The sequence below is a fragment of the Lissotriton vulgaris genome, chromosome 4_1, assembly GCF_964263255.1.
Source record: "Lissotriton vulgaris chromosome 4_1, aLisVul1.2, whole genome shotgun sequence".
NCBI classification, from domain to species: domain Eukaryota; kingdom Metazoa; phylum Chordata; class Amphibia; order Caudata; family Salamandridae; genus Lissotriton; species Lissotriton vulgaris.
Window position 1 is genome coordinate 2018965561 of NC_141691.1, and position 20122 is coordinate 2018985682.

The 20122-nt window shown below is 43.6% G+C and overlaps 1 protein-coding gene across 2 annotated transcripts in view; it reads right to left on the bottom strand.

Annotated features, from left to right (window-relative positions):
- Positions 1 to 20122, bottom strand: part of OPLAH (5-oxoprolinase, ATP-hydrolysing) — a 294072-nt gene that overhangs the window by 118559 nt on the left and 155391 nt on the right. For both annotated transcript variants that reach the window (XM_086966421.1, XM_086966420.1), the window contains exons 5-9: positions 18645 to 18768; positions 12328 to 12523; positions 9622 to 9787; positions 7673 to 7811; positions 5860 to 5927 (exon numbers count right to left, since the gene is read on the bottom strand). In XM_086966421.1, coding sequence (XP_086822547.1) covers positions 5860 to 5927; positions 7673 to 7811; positions 9622 to 9787; positions 12328 to 12523; positions 18645 to 18768 — 693 coding nt within the window. The remainder of the gene's footprint in view (positions 1 to 5859; positions 5928 to 7672; positions 7812 to 9621; positions 9788 to 12327; positions 12524 to 18644; positions 18769 to 20122) is intronic.

Consider the following 20122-nt stretch of genomic DNA (forward strand, 5'->3'; position numbering starts at 1 on the left):
ATTACATTGATAAGGAGCCATTACCACACATTATTCTGTTTGTACCTCAGGCCGTTCATCTACATCACCTCCCAAAATAAACACCAACTGCAAGGTTCAGTAAGGGGTGCCGGATGGAATCCCAGACCCAATGAGATATGCAAAGGTGTGGCTAGGGGCAGGGAAACCAGGGCCTGATGACAACACGGAGAAAGATGCACAGCACCCACGGGCACCTGACAACTGATTCCCAGCCAGTATCCACCAGACCTAATACAAGATGGTCCAGGTACTGCATATGTGGATGTAAACACTAGACCTCACACAATGTAATCCATCATCACCCAAATACACAGCCACCAAAGTATGGGTAAATTAGTCCACCTCTATATTTCATCACAAACAACAAACCAAACAGTGGACAGACAGAGACACATGCCTCGCCCCCCTCCCCTCCTCGCCCTCTCTGACTGCATATATACACAATGGGATTCATCCCAGCAAAAGCACACAACCACCAGTTCATACACAATGGAATACAACTTGACTCTACATCACAACCACCAGCCTATACAAAACGAAATACAACGCCAGTCTTGGACACAATCAGCAGGTCATACAAAATAGAATACGCTGCTACCTCCAAATGGCCTAACACAAAAATATTTATAATGGAATCCATTATCAGTCAAGGACACATCCACCGAAACACGTGTAAACTAATCCCATAACAGAATACATGCAACTCGTTTTGCATTATGGAAACCAAGACTGTGAGCTTTAAAAACGCTTCTGAGAAGCCGAAGCACTAACGAAGCTGGGGAAAACAAAGAACGCGAGAGAAGCCAGAAAGTAAGAGTGACAATGAAAAAAACTATTGGTAAGTAATAAGCGGGCTCTAAGACCCCTTTTTAATAAAAAATGTTTTAAATAAACAGATCGCAGCAAGTGACAGAGCATTCACTGTTTCAGGCGAGAATAAACAAGCACAAGCACCTACGAGCACACGGACAGCGGGAGGGGGGCGGGAAAGGAACGGACAGCGGGAGGGGGGGCGGGAAAGGAACGGAGAGCGGGAGGGGGGGCGGGAAAGGAACGGACAGCGGGAGGGGGGGCGGGAAAGGAACGGACAGCGGGAGGGGGGGCGGGAAAGGAACGGACAGCGGGAGGGGGGCGTGAAAGGAACGGACAGCGGGAGGGGGCAAGGAAGGCACTCACCTGGACTCCTCGGGCGGCAATCGGCCGCGGAATGACAAACACAAACATGGACGCAAAAAAAAATAAACCCCGCCCACGGCCACAGCCACCAAAGTATGCGTAAATTAGTCCACCTCTACCTTTCATCACAAACAACAAACCAAACAGTGGACAGACAGAGACACACGCCTCGCCCCCCTCCCCTCCTCGCCCTCTCTGACTGCATATATACACAATGGGATTCATCCCAGCAAAAGCACACAACCACCAGTTCATACACAATGGAATACAACTTCACTCTACATCACAACCACCAGCCTATACAAAACGAAATACAACGCCAGTCTTGGACACAATCAGCAGGTCATACAAAATAGAATACGCTGCTACCTCCAAATGGCCTAACACAAAAAATATTTATAATGGAATCCATTATCAGTCAAGGACACATCCACCGAAACACGTGTAAACTAATCCCATAACAGAATACATGCAACTCATTTTGCATTATGGAAACCAAGACTGTGAGCTTTAAAAACGCTTCTGAGAAGCCGAAGCACTAACGAAGCTGGGGAAAACAAAGAACGCGAGAGAAGCCAGAAAGTAAGAGTGACAATGAAAAAAACTATTGGTAAGTAATAAGCGGGCTCTAAGACCCCTTTTTAATAAAAAAATGTTTTAAATAAACAGATCGCAGCAAGTGACAGAGCATTCACTGTTTCAGGCGAGAATAAACAAGCACAAGCACCTACGAGCACACGGACAGCGGGAGGGGGGCGGGAAAGGAATGGACAGCGGGAGGGGGGGCGGGAAAGGAACGGACAGCGGGAGGGGGGGCGGGAAAGGAACGGACAGCGGGAGGGGGGGCGGGAAAGGAACGGACAGCGGGAGGGGGGGCGGGAAAGGAACAGACAGCGGGAGGGGGGCGTGAAAGGAACGGACAGCGGGAGGGGGCAAGGAAGGCACTCACCTGGACTCCTCGGGCGGCAATCGGCCGCGGAATGACGAACACAAACATGGACGCAAAAAAAAAATAAACCCCGCCCACGGCCACAGCCACCAGAGTATGCGTAAATTAGTCCACCTCTACCTTTCATCACAAACAACAAACCAAACAGTGGACAGACAGAGACACACGCCTCGCCCCCTCCCCTCCTCGCCCTCTCTGACTGCATATATACACAATGGGATTCATCCCAGCAAAAGCACACAACCACCAGTTCATACACAATGGAATACAACTTCACTCTACATCACAACCACCAGCCTATACAAAACGAAATACAACGCCAGTCTTGGACACAATCAGCAGGTCATACAAAATAGAATACGCTGCTACCTCCAAATGGCCTAACACAAAAATATTTATAATGGAATCCATTACCAGTCAAGGACACATCCACCGAAAAATGTTATTATAAATTGTATTTATTATTGCGTCTAAATGTCATAAAACGTTTATACTGAATGTGCTTTTATGGTTTTTGTACATGAAAAAAATACTGAATAAAGAAATTTTGACTTTGGCACTCACACGTATGCACAGGGGGTTTTCGGAGCACCAAATATGCACCTCTATTATCTTTGTGCGCAGGCAAACTTAGCCCACCACTGGCATCGCCTGCATAAATATGTCCCACACGTTGCCATAGAATCGGATGAGGCTCTCCCCATTCTGCTTTCAGCTCTTATACCACAGAGAAGGACTGAAATGCCATGCTCTGTTATAAATCCAAGTGCGCAATCCACGCACGGAGTAAATTAGCATAACAAGCATATAAGACACCACTGTATGTCCCTGCACTCCACCTTCTACACCATCCAGATATATCAGTCAGCGCCTCAGAGTGAGACACCCTGCGGACAGTGTCTGTGAATGTGACATGCAGAGGACCGCTGTGCCTGGAGCACCCAGCGCTGTTCCCAATACCCACTCATGAGTGTCTCTGAGACATCCCAACCACTCAGACGCCTAAAGAGACAGTGAGTGAACACAGCAGAAATGCAGACACATTTTCTTCCACAAATACTTAAATGATGGACGTTCTATAGGTCGAATCAGTATGGAAACGCCACAAAGATGAGTGCACAAAAAAACTGGTTTACCAGTCTGAAGGCGCTGTACAGTGACTGCGTTGAACGAGACAGGCTGACTCCGAGGAAGGACTGGCCACAGCGTTTCGCATTGACGGCCTCTGCCATTAACAAGCACCCCCTGAGATGTGTACAGCATGTGATCGTTTTAGAGAGATCGCAGCAAGTGACAGAGCATTCACTGTTTCAGGCGAGAATAAACAAGCACAAGCACCTACGAGCACACGGACAGCGGGAGGGGGGGCGGGAAAGGAACGGACAGCGGGAGGGGGGGTGGGAAAGGAACGGACAGCGGGAGGGGGGGCGGGAAAGGAACGGACAGCGGGAGGGGGGGCGGGAAAGGAACGGACAGCGGGAGGGGAGGCGGGAAAGGAACGGACAGCGGGAGGGGAGGCGGGAAAGGAACGGACAGCGGGAGGGGGCAAGGAAGGCACTCACCTGGACTTCCTCGGGCGGCGATCGGCCGCGGAATGAGAACACAAACATGGACGCACAAAAAAAATAAACCCCGCCCACGGCCGCGATGACGACATCGCAGAGGCGGAGAGGGAAAAAATCTCGGGAACGCCCACGAATCTGGTCCGGCCATGACGGACAGATCTCTGTTCCAATGGCTAGCCTCCATTTATGGAGCTAGCCAATTGAACAGAGGGCGTAATCCCAAGCCCACTCTGTTCTAACATAAGATTTCGCCTGCGCCGAAAAGCTGCGCAGAGCGCAGCCTTCGGCGAGGCGAAACCTAAAAACAATGCCACTTAATCGACCAGCACTTACTGACTGCGAGTATTGCAGTTAACTTACGAATACATAAGGATAGCATAGATTTACTATTCTTACACTCTTGTTTAAGTACCCTGACAATATGCTGTTATTCAATAGTGTGGAGCCCGAGTAAGTGCATGTATATATTGCTAGAACACCTTCCCCCAAATCCTTGCTCAGTGGTATCATGCACCATGGAATGGGTCTAGGTCAGCCAGAGTGGGCTCAACACAGTGTAAAGGGTTCCAAAATAGCCTAGGAGGAGCATTGGAACCTGTGATGGCCATTATGCACTTACGCAGGGCTTTAAGTGGGCCAGGTCTCCCCCGGTCTGAGCACCGGCAGTGTTTGTAAGGAGGCCTCGAAACGGGTCTCTATCGGGCTCTGTTTTGTACCCTGGCACAGGAGGTCCGTTTTTTTTTTAGCGTTATAGGGGAAGGGAAATCCTTTAAAGAGAGTCATTTTCTCTCTGGATTTCCCTTCTCTTTTTGAATCTCAGGAGCAGCAACATTGTGGTGGTTTCACCAGGACTTTATGTGGAAGCTTTTTCAATATTATATACAAGCCACAGTTGCTGCTTATTTATCTTATGCAACTAACAACCATTGACAAAGCCAATAGTCATGACTTGTTGTAAGTATCATGTTACTTATTGTATCATCCTATATCTGGATGCAATGACAGAAACAACAAAATAGCAGTCGGGCGGCACACTATGCTAAGCACAAACTTTTAGCCTGCCTACGTGTTCTAAGCCACGCCCTTAATTACATTGGACACGCCCCCTTGAAAGTCCCACCCAGTCTTTTCATCCCACTTAAAGCCCTGACTTTACAGTCAATAAAAGAGCACTGTTGAGTCTGTGAAGCTGCTTCTTAAGAGGGACCAATCACCGCCCGGTGATCAGGGTGCGGTGGTTAGCTCCAAGCCTCTTGTTTCAGATGAGAGTAACATAAAATGCTTAGCCACTGAGGAGGCCGTAGGGTGTCAGTTTTTAAAGACACAACATTTAAATAGCTTGAGTTGTTCAAATATTAGTTAGGAAAGGACTTTTTTTGTAATTCAGGTGTGTGATGGAAACAAAGATTGTAACTGGATCAAAACAAATCAGAACACTTTATCTGGTGATGTGCAAATGGCAAATACTTGCTGAAACCCAATGTCCACATATTATGGTTTGTACGCTATACAGTTATATTGAGTCCCGTCCAAGTGAAGGCAAACGTGTGTAAGACACTACTGACATTTCAAGAGGTCTAGTTCAGCTCATAAAGAACACACTTTATTTTACTTTTCCTGATGGAGATATTGCCTCATGTAATGAGGAGAAAAGGTAGCTTCCCACAAGGACACATCCTTGCTGCCAAATGAAGTAAATGCGTACAGAAGACACAGGATAGTTTTGAAGGTTTTTTCCTTACAAAGTACTGCACAGACCCTTCACTCTGCCTGGTGATCAACAACCAACACCGTACTCAGATCTCTCACTCAATTCACGCACCACCCAGTAGGCCTGGATCATCCTGGAGAACTACACTTTTTTAAGCATTTATACTTATTTATTTATTACTTCTCCCTACATTATTGCTTGATCTAACAGTTATTGGACAATCCTCCATCACAGAACTCCCAGTAGAGCCCTTCGCCCCTGCAATCTGTTCACAATGGCCTCCTCTTGAACCTGTTTCACTGTGAGTGGTCCCTGAATTGTAACTCGGTGCGCCTGCCCCAGTTCAGTCTTCAGCGCTCTGTTGCCTACTAGCTCGGTTCACGCTTTACAAATACTGACACATATAGACATACACGAAGAAATAAGTGTGTCCTTACCCTTTCGGTAGCAGGTCGGGCCAGGATGAGCACCGGCCGACTCTGGGCCAACCACAAATAAACCCGATCTGTAAAGCAAAAGACAAAACATCTTTACCACCAACACAGAAAGTTTGTAATCCCTGGATTAGCTCTGCCCAGAGTTTCTGGCCCACAACACCTACGTCGGCATTCACTCCTCAGTCGTTCCTGTCTGACCCAGGACAGACAATGCTATGTGTAGTAAAGATACATGGGTTGAGCGGAAAGAGCCTACATCTGACCACCTCATATTAAGGTTTCTCGGCTCTCTAGTTGGACCAAGGAAAGGGAAGCTGAGTTAAAACAACACACAGCAAGAAAAAGGCGGGCACCTGTTTCACAAACGTTGAAAAATCAGGTGTCGATGTAGACAGTTTGAATTCCTACACATTCTCAATCGGTTCTCTAATTGGTTGAGAATCTTGCTGATCCTCCAATTAATCTCAGACCTACTCAAATGGATACTGTTTCCCTAAGAACTTGATGGAACAGTTTCAAATTCCAATGAAATTGATACAATTTAGGCTACAAAATAGCTACAATATATAGACAATGGATAACATTTTTACCAGAACTTCAAAAAAGAAAAGAAAGAGTATCTGGTTTAGGTTTGTGCGATATGTAAATAAGTCACATTACAAAAAGAGGGCTCTCCACGGGGTGAATGCAGGGCAACAGAATGCTTCCTATCTGACCACTACAAGAGATGTTTCTGGCATTAACCCATGCTTGTTAGAGCTTGCCAGGGCTGGACTGGTCAAAAGGAACCCCACAGCAGGTTGGTTTTCCTGGGGGCTGATTTCAGACTGGAGTGGGTTCAGGGATTCCCCTTTATATATGCCCCTGAAAGAAAACCTAGGACAGCAGAGCATATATGATTTACTGCGGGAGGGAAACAATGGTCCGGAAATATATTTTAAAATCTATACATTTTTGTCAAGATACTTGTAATGCGCTCTAAAAGTAATCATTTGGCCTCATTTATCTCCCAAAAACGTTTTCGGTAAAATCTATCCCAATTGCCTTTGCAGAGCTTCTTTGATGTCCAGGGTAAAATACATAGTTAGTTTTAAAATATGTATTTCTGTGACTTTTAGCTCCCAGTCCTGTCCCGTCTTTGAGTACGCCATATGTCCTATATGATCTGACTGCATTCAAATGACATTTACAATCTCCCTTATTCTGGGTCAGTGGGAATAAGAAAAGGGCTTCTATTGGGCCTCTCCTACCAAATGCTGAGCCTTCTCTCATCCTACATTTCTGGTTCGATGGAAGTGTCTGTTGTTGAGATTGTAAGCATCCTAACATTTCTTCTGTGTGGGCGCCTTATATAACCCTGTTCTATACATAAGTGGCTATGTTAGGAAATGGACAGAAATATTACTTTTAATGGCTGATTCCCGGACCGTGCTTGATGCTTCTACCTGTGTACACCTCTCAGCCCCATATTTTCAGATTATGATGGATGGTATGAGCTGAATTCTCAGACCCTCTAGATGTATTCCTCCTGGCCACATTTTGATGACTGATGTTAAAGACTGAATTTGCCAATGGTTGAGCACTCTTCTATGGTGCAATTCACCATACTTGTGAACTCACAGGTGATTGTGACTTCTATGATGGTTATGGAACCTTCTATTACTACACGGTCCCAGTAATCATAAGCACAGTGGTGGAAGTGGATACTACAGACTCTATTCTCTGATATTATGGACAGTTCTAGTGCACACTTCTATATGATCAGATGCACGCTTCTTTGGGTGATCTACATAGAACCAACTGGTGCACCTACCTGAAGAAGAGCATGGACCCTCCTCCTGCTGCAACAGTGTTCACATCCAGCTGTGGTGCCTGGATGCTGATTCCAGCAGTTGTGGCTTCGAAGACATGCTCGTACTCACCAGCATAGCGGCTGACATCTGTTGATGTACCTGATTTAAGCGAGGAAAGAGGAGTGATCAAAAAACACTGGATTCAATTCCCACTTTTTCATATCAAAGCTTCTCATATCTTTTCAACTAAAGTCTTTAACTTCAAATTCACTTCAATTTGTCATGAGACCATAATGACTTAAAACAGTCTTTCTGTTCAACACAGATTAATTATTTTATGTGCCTGTGAATGAAAAGAAAGAAAAAATATTTAAAGCTGGTTTTAGATATTGCAAACACAAAGAGATGATGGACGGTGGGCTGAAACTGTTCAGACACTCACCCCCAGTCATAGATCTGGGTTGAATCCATCATTGCTCTTTAGCTCACTTTGCCACCCCAGTTCAGACCCAGCTATATGCAAATCAGGTCAGTCAGGCACAGGGTCAAGATTGATTTGCATATAGCTGGGTCTCAACTGAGGTGGCGAAGTGGCTAAAGAACGATGATGGATTCAACCCAGATCCGTGACTGGGGGTGGGTGACTGAAAAGTTTCAGCGCTCCGTCCATCATCTCCTTGTGTTTGCTTTGTTCGCCCTAAATTGGCAGGGTATGCCGCAGCATATCGAGGATGTTTACACTTCGCTATTGACTTTACCTTATGTTTTTGGTGACGTGCGTGGATAATCTAGAGCCGTAGCATATCGCGGATGTTTACACTCTGCTATTGCCTTTACCTTATGCTGTTGGTGACTTGCATGGAAACTGTAGAGCCGCAGCATATCGCGGATGTTTACACTCTGCTATTGACTTTACCTTATGCTGTTGGTGACTTGCATGGAAAATGTAGAGCCGCAGCCTATCGCGGATGTTTACACTCTGCTATTGACTTTACCTAATGCTGTTGGTGACTTGCATGGAAAATGTAGAGCTGCAGCATATCACGGATGTTTACACTCTGCTATTGACTTTACCTTATGCTGTTGGTGACTTACATGGAAAATGTAGAGCCACAGCATATCGTGGAAGTTTACACTCTGCTATTGACTTTACTTTATGCTGTTGGTGACTTGCATGGAAAATGTAGAGGCGCAGCATAATGCGGATGTTTACACTCTGCTATTGACTTTACCTTATGATGTTGATGATTTGCATGGAAAATGTAGAGCCGCAGCATATCGCGGATGTTTACACTCTGCTATTGACTTTACCTTATGCTGTTGGTGACGTGCATAGATAATGTAAAGCTGCTGGATATTGCGGATGTTTACAGTCTGCTATGGACTTTACCTTATACTGTTGGTGATGTTCAGGGATAGATAGTTAAGAGCTGTAGCAACTCTCTGATGTTTACATTCTGCTATTGACATTACCTTTTGTTGTTCTGCAGTAATTCTTTGCTTCACAATTTGACATGCATGGAGTCCTGTGCCTTCTTTGTGTCATGCATACATTACTTTCGAGCTCAAGGAATCAATAAGGTTCAAACTCGACAGTTGGCTTTGCAAATACTTGTTTTATTTCTAAACTATTAAGGCGATCTCTCAAAAAGAACTATGATCTGTAAACAGAATGTATGTAATTAGGGCTTAATATTTCCCTGCTTTTTGTTGTGGTTCAGCTATTTACAGAAGAATGATTGTTTCTCCATTTATTTTGGAAAATCTTGGATCTCAAAGCTTTACGATTTTCTTACCGTTATTTAAAGTGCTTTGATGGCCCATTGGCCCGGTTGTCGCAAAGTAAAAACCACAAATAAATACATAAATTACATCTGAAAGGCAGTAGAGTAAGTGATGGGCATTCTTGTAGCATGGGCCAAAGCAGCGAGCCCTCATTATAGCAGTGAGCTAGATCTTGGGATCTCACCTCCCATATCAAAACCAATCACAGGCTTCCCATCCTCCGGGCGATACGTGGTGACGGCATATCCCACCACACCCCCCGCCGGACCAGAGAGCACCGCACGGGAGCCGCTGAAGTTCTCCATGGGCGTCAACCCACCATCAGACCGCATGAAGAGCACCCGCACACCCTTCAGGAGGGATAAGAGAACAAAAACACATGGATTATTACAAGGCACAGACTTAGTTAAATGCTTGTACAGAGCAACATTCATGTTATTAGAGTATGTGTGTGTGTGTCAACATTCAGGTTATTAAGAGGAGGGTGTGTGTGTGTGTGAGTGAGTGTTTTCAGCAATATAGTACCAGAAGCTCACCATACAGTAAACAACAAGATTAAACAACCTATGTCCAAAGGGCATGTGGCCATCTACTAACTAAGGGAAAGCACATGTCCACGAAACATTAACAAATGAGCCAGGCATGTTCTGGGCAGTCTGTAGAAGTACAGTCTTTTCTCTTGGTACATAATGGATGAACACGCGTTCTTTCTCAATCTACGAATGTATATTGGCATTTATTGAAAGAAAGGAACTTTCTGAGTCCATCGGCTCCACTGGAAGGTCAGTGATGTAGGTGAAAGCATTATCATGAGAGGGTGAAGTCCAGGAGTGGATGAGAAACGAAGCAGAGTACAACACGTATAACAAATGCACACCGCTGTTGTCCCATAGCCTACATGAGGATCACAAGGGATACAAACTAGGAAACACTCTCCAAATCACAGATTCTCTTTGTGGTGTACATTTGTAGTCGTGTTGTGTGTTTGGTGCTGTGGTGGAGTTCCGTTTGGTGGTGTGTTGTGTTTTTTCTTCTGTGTGGAGGTGTGTTCGATGTTGGGACTGGTATTTGCCTGTGTTCTTTGGTGTTGGCTACTGTGATACGTTTAGTGTAGTGTCTGGTGTAGAGTGCATGATTTAATTTCAACACATATTTCCTAAAATGTGTGAATAATTAAGTAAGAAACAGCATTGTTCGAACGTAGGCTTTAATTGGATGATGTTTGATAGGTTCCGTATTGACGATCTTCTCATCATCATTTTGTGCTCAGATTGGCAAATAATGGTAAAATATGATGCTTCTTTCTTTATTAACCACGGATTTAAGGTACCTTAAATAGTTGTGAAAATTAGTTAAATCTATCAGCTTATCACGTGACTTACACCTAATTCTTGCACAGCTCTGAACTCCCTTCGAGTCTTTGATTTTCTCACAGGATCAATAACTACCCCTTCCCAGGGACCAGGCAGTCTTTTGTTTCAATGGAAATTTTGGTCCAGAGCTCACTCAAGTCAGGGTGTGGCTGAGTTAAAACATTCGTCAGCATCAGTAAGTGGAAGGATACATAACCTGTAAGTTCTTCTGCAGCTTTCCTTAATTTAATTAGTTCTATGGTCCTTTCCATACTTTGCCTGGAGGAGGTTGTCTTGATGTTAGGGAACAGCATAACACACTCCCTGATGGTTCGACCACACTCTTGTGCAATATATCAATTGATCATGGTGCTAAATTCAACTTTGCAAAAACTGGTAGAGATTAAATTCTCAGGGATAGTTGGTTGTGTGTGGGGGGAAGAGGGGAGGGGGGGGTTCAATCTCTAACACGGGTTAGAGTGGCCGGCATTGGATGTTCGGTGTTTCCCAGACCCTCCAGGGAGAGATGGCTAACTTCTAATAAGACCAGTTCAAGAGGGTCTTCATCTGATGAACCATGTTTTTAGATTTTTCCAGAATTATGGCAGCTTGAGTCACCCTGTGAGTTCCACATCCAGAGAATTCGACAAAGTAATTATTATTATTATTATTATTATATAAAATTTATAACGCGCTCAGTTACCCAGGGGCATCCCGGCGCTGTTTGATGTCTCTCACCTCAGAATGCATCTTCTAAATTCAGGTCTGTGGAGCGATAAGGCGCGCATGGGCCTAAGCGGGTGTTATAAGCATCATGTTTCGTTAGGTACTCTGGACATGATCAGCATAGGCTTTAAGGAAGCAAGAGCAGTGGTTTTAGAGCAGAGGGTATGTGGTCATATCCTTCAATCTGCGGATCCTTCACTAGAGGGGAAATGTGCTGTAAAATACCAGGGAGAGATGCTGCAGTGGCAACCAGTGAATACTAGAATATGCAAAGAGCCCTTCTGTGAGGATGCTGTGCATGTGCCCTTTCTCTCTTTGTGTGCATCTTTGTAAATGTGTGTTTAATTACACTAAATCAAAAATAAAAATAAAAAAATATCGTTATTTAGATATAACACATATATCTTTAAAAGAAGATTACAAATTCACATTATGTATCAATTAATAGGATAAAAACGAAGGAGAAGCAAAGACACGGTCAGTTAAACAGCCGTTATAAAAGCAGAGGTTGTCCTCTCTTGAGCCTCCTTGACCTTTAGTATTTTAAAATAAAAATAAAAACACAGAATGGTAATGATAAAAGAGAAGATAGTTTCAAACATATTGTGCAAAAGAACTCTTCTCTTCAACCCTTTTATGTTGCACTCATTATCAGTAGTATCATACATATGGAAGGCATCCAACATTCCTGATGCAGATCTGCATGGACAATTATCAGTGATATCACCTATCAAAATAGGGATGGAACTAAAGGTCCAGCAAAACAATCAATCCACCCATATACTCTGGTACAGTTTTGACAGACACCTCACCTGTAGCTGATCCTTAAATCCAGTACAGAATCCATCGAGATATCTACGGATGCAAGGGGTGAGGTAGGCATCCGCACAGGCCGTGTAACCTCGGGGCACAATGCGGACCATGGGCATCACCTCTGAGGATAGCGACACATGATGGAAGCCCATTGTCCGAGCCAGCTCCCCAATCTGGAGCTCATGTTTGGACCATCTGTCAGAGAGGGTAGAGGAACAGGTTGAGTGTAAGAGATAGGACGTGGCTCAGCAGTGAAAACAGAAACGACTGGTCTCGAATAAGAAACACCTAGGGAACACTTCTCGCAAAAGGACATCCTCATTCACACAGTCAACTTGACGAAAGTCAATTCATAATGTGTACAATATAGGAAAACCCTTCCATCACTTACTCAGGCACTATAACCTTACATCTAAGTAACGTGAGGCAAGCCAGTAAAATTCCTTCTATTATAGAAACCTTTGCAAATCTCCCGACTGGCCCACCTTTCCCTCCTTCATTCCAATGAATCCCACAAGCTCACTCTGCTCTTCTTTCTGACTCTACTACCACAGCTCCGTCTAGATATCTTAACCTTAACCTCAAAATCTAAAAAACTTTTGGTTGTTGATGGGATTGATTAATGACATCGTCGGTCGGATCCGGGCCCTCACCCCCCTTCATGGACACATTCTCCTGCACCGATGTGAGGCTTGTCCTCGAGCGGGAGGGGAGGGCTGCCAGGTGAAAGCTTGGGGGGTCCTTAGCACTACTCCTTTGTCGACTTGTCATATGTTTGATGTCACAAAATTTAATGAAAATGATTTAAACACAAAAAATCTAAAAAACTTTATGTGCTCCAAACCACCCACAAACTTTCAAATCTCTTTCTCTTTCTTCTAGGGTTCTCATCTGAGCAGGTTTTATCCATCCACGTCCCAACCACGCTTAGTACCTAAGTCCCCCGGCCTTGCTCAGCTACTCCTGTGATCTACACTTCCATGGGGCTTTATGCTGTTAGACTCACAACTAAGTTGTACTCGAACTGCCCCCTGCCATTTGCCCCCCTATAATGGTTTTTTTCTTGTAAATCCTGGCGGTTCTCTATGCTAGTCTTCAACTCTAAATGCCTACCTCGTGCCCCTGTTGCCTTACCATACTCCTCACATAGGTTGCGATGACCATTTGACCCTGCAGTTGTGACTGCACCTAGGGGCTATCTAATCAATGTTAGGTCTTTTTTTAAAAAAAACAGATGGATATATTTGATTTTATCTCTACATATCAGTTGGACACCACCTTCTCCATGGAGGCCTGGCTGCACAAGGCTCTGTCACTGATCTCACAGCTGCTATTCCACCTAATTATTCCATTCTGCATCTTGACCGTCAAGATAAAAGTGGTGTGGAACTGTCATTACCAATAGACACATTTTTAATTTTACTCTAATGGACACTACTAGCTTTCAGCATATGTTATGTACTTTTAACATACTTTTAACTCTACTATCAGTTATTAAAACGCTCTTACCAATTGGTCAATGAGACCCAACTCTCAATTCTTTAGTGCACTTTCTGAATTTCTGTCCCAGTTCATTTTAAACTCTTCTAACTTTATTATCCTGGTGCACCTTAACCTGCACCCCCAAAAAATATATGGCTTCCTCTACGATTGAGCCGCCTGCTGTGCTCAACCTCTTGTTGATTTAAAGGCATCCACCCGTGCAGCTGGTCACATGCTGATCCCTGTCTTCACCAGTATTGACAAGGTTGTCACTTACACTCCATTTCATTTAATTTGCTCTGACCATTTAGCTGGCCCTCTCCAACTCGCATCCCTGCACATGAAATCCCTCCTGACTCTAAACCTTTGCCTCATCTCATCAGACCAAAGTGACAGCTGACAATTTATCTTGCGCCCTTCTAAACTCACCTCTCTCTACATACGCATGCATTACTTTCCCATTCAGTCCTTTGACAACTGTATCACGGTTGCCTTTGATGCATAGATCCTCTTAAAAGTTCAAGAGCGCATCACCCTCCACTCATTGATATTCCGATGAACTCAAAATAAGTAAGTGCCACTGTAGATTCCTGAAATGCCAATATTCTCTATTGTGAAAGGGTTCCTATTGCCTTAGGTGTGTAGCACTTCCGTCTCACCCTCAGAGGATTTGTGTTGGGACCTCACTTCCTTCTATTCATGTAAAATCTCTTCTATCCAGGCACATTTTCTTCTCCACCCAGCCAACCTTGGACTCTGTGGTTGCTACCCTTGACATTGTGACATTTCAGTGACAGAGTTGAACTCTATCCAATGAGGAGGTGCTTACCCTTCTAAGAGCAACCAAATCAGGGTCCTCTTTTGACCCTTAAACTCCTAGCATTACAGTCCTAGTCCACACAGAGCTGGGTCCTGCCCTCATGGACCTTTGCAATCTCTCCAAAACATCAGTTACTGCTCCAGACAGCTCGAAGCAAGCTCAAATGGTTCCTTTTCTTTGAGGAATTTCCATTTGTCCCCAAAAACCTCAGGAATTACTGTCATTTTTTCCTCCTCCCTATCCTTCTAGGATCCTTGAAAAAGTTATCAATTTTCAAATCTCTTGCTACTAGGAGGTCAACTGCTTGCTTGTGTGACGTCTCCCACATTATCGAGGCCTGAATGGGTGGCTGCTCCTTTCCATTCCTGGCTTCACAGCTAAGCTCTCGAACGAGCGTTGCCCGGGACTTAGCTGTGAAGCCAGGAACGGAATTAGTTCTGGAAAGGAATTAGCTCCTAAAGCACTCCTTGTTCAGCAACATTAAGGAAAACCGTAAAACCCACCAAAGAACCAATCCATGTCCCACACTATAAAGTTTAAATACTATACTCTCATGTATTCATATAAATTCACCATCACATCAAGCATATCCATCAAAGGGCACTCATCACCCAGTCATCGTGCTATCTTGCAGTGGCCTGCTGATGCGGGGCTTGTATTGGTCCATTGCGTGTTATATTGGATGACGAGTAGTTGTTGATGGATTAGCTTGTTGTGATGGTGAACCTATACAAGAACCACTTGGGTTCGGTGATGCACTTGGTTTAAAGAAGAGGTTTTGTGCTTGAATATTTTTATTATTTATGTATGGGATTTATATTAAACAGTGTATATTGTTTTTTATAGATGATTTTTAAATAAAACTTGTAGGAGATTGAATAATTTGCGCTGTCGTGAAGAAGGTGGTTGTTATCAATATTAATATTTTCATTGAAACGCATTGACGTATACATATGCAGAATCTGCCATACACTAGGAAACCCTGCATGAGGAATTGTGTGAATCATGGATCCCTGTTGATAAGTAAAATAGACAAACTGTTGCGTCTTAATTGTTCTCACTTGTCTTTTGTTTTTGGGGGGAAATATTATTTTGAATATTGTTTAACTTTGAGCAATGTACTTGTTTTTATTATATTTTACGGGATTTTAGGATTGAACATATATAGAAGAAATACATATTTTTGTATTATTCACAATTGCACGATTAAAGCTTTGTGTATTTTTTGCACAACCTCGTGGAGTACCCGTTTATGGGGAAAAAGGCGTTTGAAATGTAGTTTGGATGGGTTAAAAGTTTGATGGTTGGAGATCTGAAGTCGGTTTACACATTCATCCTTAGGGGAATTCTGTCAAATTTACTGTTTAGCGCTACCCTGTCCCCTTGGTGTGCGGGTTCCCTCTTGTTTTGACAGGATCACACTGTATTGCAATCCTCCCTCAACACCCTATGTATCGCCTACTTAAGGCCAAAATGGGTTTCTTCTTGCCTCTTTGGCTGCTCTTTTTCACTTGCTTGAACTCCAAGTTATTTCAACCCAACTCACTAACAGCTAGTGTCTCTCAAGTTTCAGCTCTAGGTCCACTCCTTATTTCTCTCTACATCTCTACACTATCTTTATTGGTGACAATCTCCTCGTTTGGCTTTAATATCCATCTTTTTGTTTATCATATATGTATCTTCTCCTTTCAAACATTCTCTGTTCTCCTCTCTTCACATATTTCTGATTGCTTCATAGTCATTCATCCCTGGATAGCTTTATGGTCTCTCATATCAAAACCCTTCCAAATCTGAGATCCTTTAACTTTCTTCTTCATCTGCACCTTTTCTTTCACCTAGCAAAATCCAGTTGTAGATAGGCACGTATGCTTGAAACTAGCTTGAAGCAGCAAAGCACCGTACAGGGCCAAATGGTGATGGTCCTGATGGTGATGGCTTAGTAGTCAATGGAGTTGGTCTTGAAGGTGGTGAGACCAGTTAAGGGAGCCATTGGATTTCCATCAGGGGGGGGTTAATGTTCTCTGGTTCTTCATATGGCTTGCTGCAGGATGTCTTTCAGTGGGTTGTGTGGTGTCTGGGAGGCAGCAGAGCACAGCATATTGGGAGGAATAAATATTTCATTTCCTTTAATGGAGATAAATGTTGCCAGGCTGTCTTGTCTTTTTGGCAATGTCTTTCCAGGATGAATCTGAGTTAGTTGGTATTGGTGGCTGATTCTCTCCAGCTTTATATTACTAAGCCAGATTTGGACTGGTTGATGATTATGGATGTTGTTGAAGAGAAGAAACATGGTCTTGGTATGGTGGAGTTTCAGGTGGTCGTTGGACACCCATACCTGGTTGAGGTGCGGGCAGTACCAGTGATGGTGGATGTCGTGGGCGAAGGAGATTTCCAGGGAGAGTTGTGAGTCATTACTGTATTGGAGCATTTCAGTGCTTTTGTTGGTGACCAAAGTTCAAAGCAGCTCTATGTAGAGCCCATGATAGCTGGAATTTCAACTTCTGCTAGAAGTCATCATTTCCTATTCAACCCATCAATCTGAATGAAATCTTTCATTAATAATGCTGCCACATCAGCATACCAAGTACAAAACATGTAACAAAATACACACTTTTTTCCCACTCTACATAGCCAGAGCACAGATCTATTTGTTAGCACTTAGGAAACTGGATTACAGCAACAGCCTTAAATAACCCTTCATCAATATTCTTTGCCAGAATTTTATCAGGATCCTAACTTTCTTACTGTAATTTTATACCACCGCTCCAGATACGCTCCCACATCAACCTTTTGTTACTAAACGGCTTGGCTTTGTTAAAGTCACTGACACTCGTATTCAAGGTGGTCCATGGCTTATCTCCTAACAATACTACCACCCAAACTTTAAATCTGGCATCCAGAACTTTCTGATCTAACTCCCAACCCACCTTGCGCTGTGTCCATGTTCTAGTCTTTTTGCCCAACCCTGGCACTCACTGCCACCAGTCATTCAGACTCATCCCTCCCTCAAAGAGTTTAAAAAAGCCTTGTAGTGCCATTTCTTGCAGCAAGAAAATAAGAAGGCACTACTGATCCTCAAAGGCTTGATATTAAACATATTTACATTTAAATGTGACGCAGCAGTGCACGCTCCATGCAAGGCAAACTATTCCATAAAATATAGACCGAGAAGGAACTAAGACGGCTCATCTGCAAACACACTTTGGGATCTGCTAGTAAAGAAGTATCATGGCTCAGGAACAGCTTCACATCTTAATACATAGCTATTTTTTAATTGGTGGACCACTAGTACTATTAGAAAAAAAAATGCATTTCTACATAAAGCACGTGTAATCACTCATTTTTTTAAATAGCTTTGCGACCCATATCAATGCAAGGCTAATAATAATAACATCACAGTTGAGAGCATTCAGGTGCAAGTGGGAAGAGGAATGGGGAAATGCAGAAATCATAGGACATTTTCAATCTTTCTAAATGGCAGAAGACTTGATGACATGTTTTCAAAGCAGAGCCTCTTTTTACAATGATTGATCACATAAAAACAAATGTCAGTGGGTAAACGCAATAGAGATAGATAGCTGGGTGTTGTATAAGAATGAATTAAAAAGTACTTGGTTAGCATTGTAAATAGCAACAACATTACAATGTACAAACACAATGAAGCTATCATGCTCATCAAACTAAAAGTACTTGTATGTGTATTTTCTTCACTTTTTTAGGTTGTGAAATGCCAACACACATTTAACGTGAAAGGAGGCATATGAAACTAAGTACATTTTGAACTCGCTTACTCTGCTGTAGTATTCCTGTGTTTCAATTAACTATCATATGTAATAACAATGATTTGTAAAGACAAAGTCCATGACTCGATATGCAGGACCGTACCACAAAGGTATTTGCCTAAGTAAGTTTGACTTATACATGAAAATAGGCTTTTTATGAGTGGCAAACAACTTTTCCATTTCAGAATAAGATTCATATTCAGCCCAGGAGGGGGAAGAGAGTGTGGCTCACGTGTAGGAGTGCATAAGAACCACGGCAAGGCTGCGGATCCCTTTGGCCAACACCCCTTCGAGGTCTGCCTTCAGCTGGGTGAGATCTATCGGTTGACACAGCTCAATGGACTCCCCTGTTGAACCTGGGTAGGAAAGCAAGTGAAATAAAAGCAATTGTATAGACTCAGGACAGACAACACTTACAGTTGCTATTCATTTTTAACCATCTCTTCTGGACCTCAGCTCAGCATAGAATTGTACCAACATGGGACGTTCATCGGCAGACGTCACTCAAAATGAAACATTTGCTTTCCAGAGTCACTGGCAAAACACTGAGAATGTAAGAAGCAATGCCCTGCTTGTTATTCACGTGCAAAACAACAATTGTTGGACAGAATGCAGAACAATGTCATACATTCAGCCCAGTACAGAGATCTGGGCCTAAATCCATCGTTTTTTTGCACTCCACATCACCCCAGTTCAGACATGGCCATATGCAAATCAGCCTTGACCCTGTGCCTCATGGGAACAGTCCAGTCTGTGCCTCATGGGAACAGTCCAGCCCGAACTGCCGAGCCATGTCTTTCCTGGACCGGAATCAAGCACCCTAGGACCGGTTTCTGGCTATCAGCCGTCTTCAGCCAGGATAGCTTGACTCCAGTGGTGTGGAGAGCATGGGTCCCACGTCTGGGCATACCCATCTCACTCGGGGTGACAAATGCAAAACCAACAATTGACGGACAGAATGCAGAACAATGTCATACATTCACTCCAGTACAGAGATCTGGTTATTCGCAGCAGTAAAATATCCTGTCACCTGTAAATAGAGAGCAAACCAATCCTATCAGTGTCTTTCACTCATTCCAGAAGACAAGAGACAGTTCTATCACTCAAGACAAGGAGAGACTATTCCTTCCCTAGCTCACTGGGCCTCACTCAACAGTGGAGGAGAGACTTCTACATCAAAGACTCTCAATCAACATAATAGGAGTGACACATTCTTCAATGACTCACTGGCTGTCACTCAACAGAAGAAAAGGGATTCAACCATGTCTGGCTGTCAATCAACACAAGATGAGAAAATCCTCCTTCAATGCCACACTGGCTGTTGTCACTCAATACAAGTCCCCATCAGTCATCAAAGAAAAGAGCCGTTTTCACTGGCACACTGGATGCCACTGAACAGGAGGTGATGAAATACACATATTGTATTTGGGAAAGAACTAAAAAGATTTGTTAGAACACTGACTCTATTAGGTTTAGGTTAGTAGTTCTGGTGTTCGTTCGTCTTCCACTGATGTATATAGTATGACAGTGTTTTTAGATTTAAATTTTTTTGTTTGTTTTATATAGTGCGAACTCATATCAGAGCGCTTTACATGAGCACCAGTTGCATTACAGATGGGCACAGAAAATTTGCTGGGCACATGGAGAATGAGTGATTTGCCCAGAATCACACAATGTTGCGCGCCCCTGCTGAGACTCGAACCCGGTTCC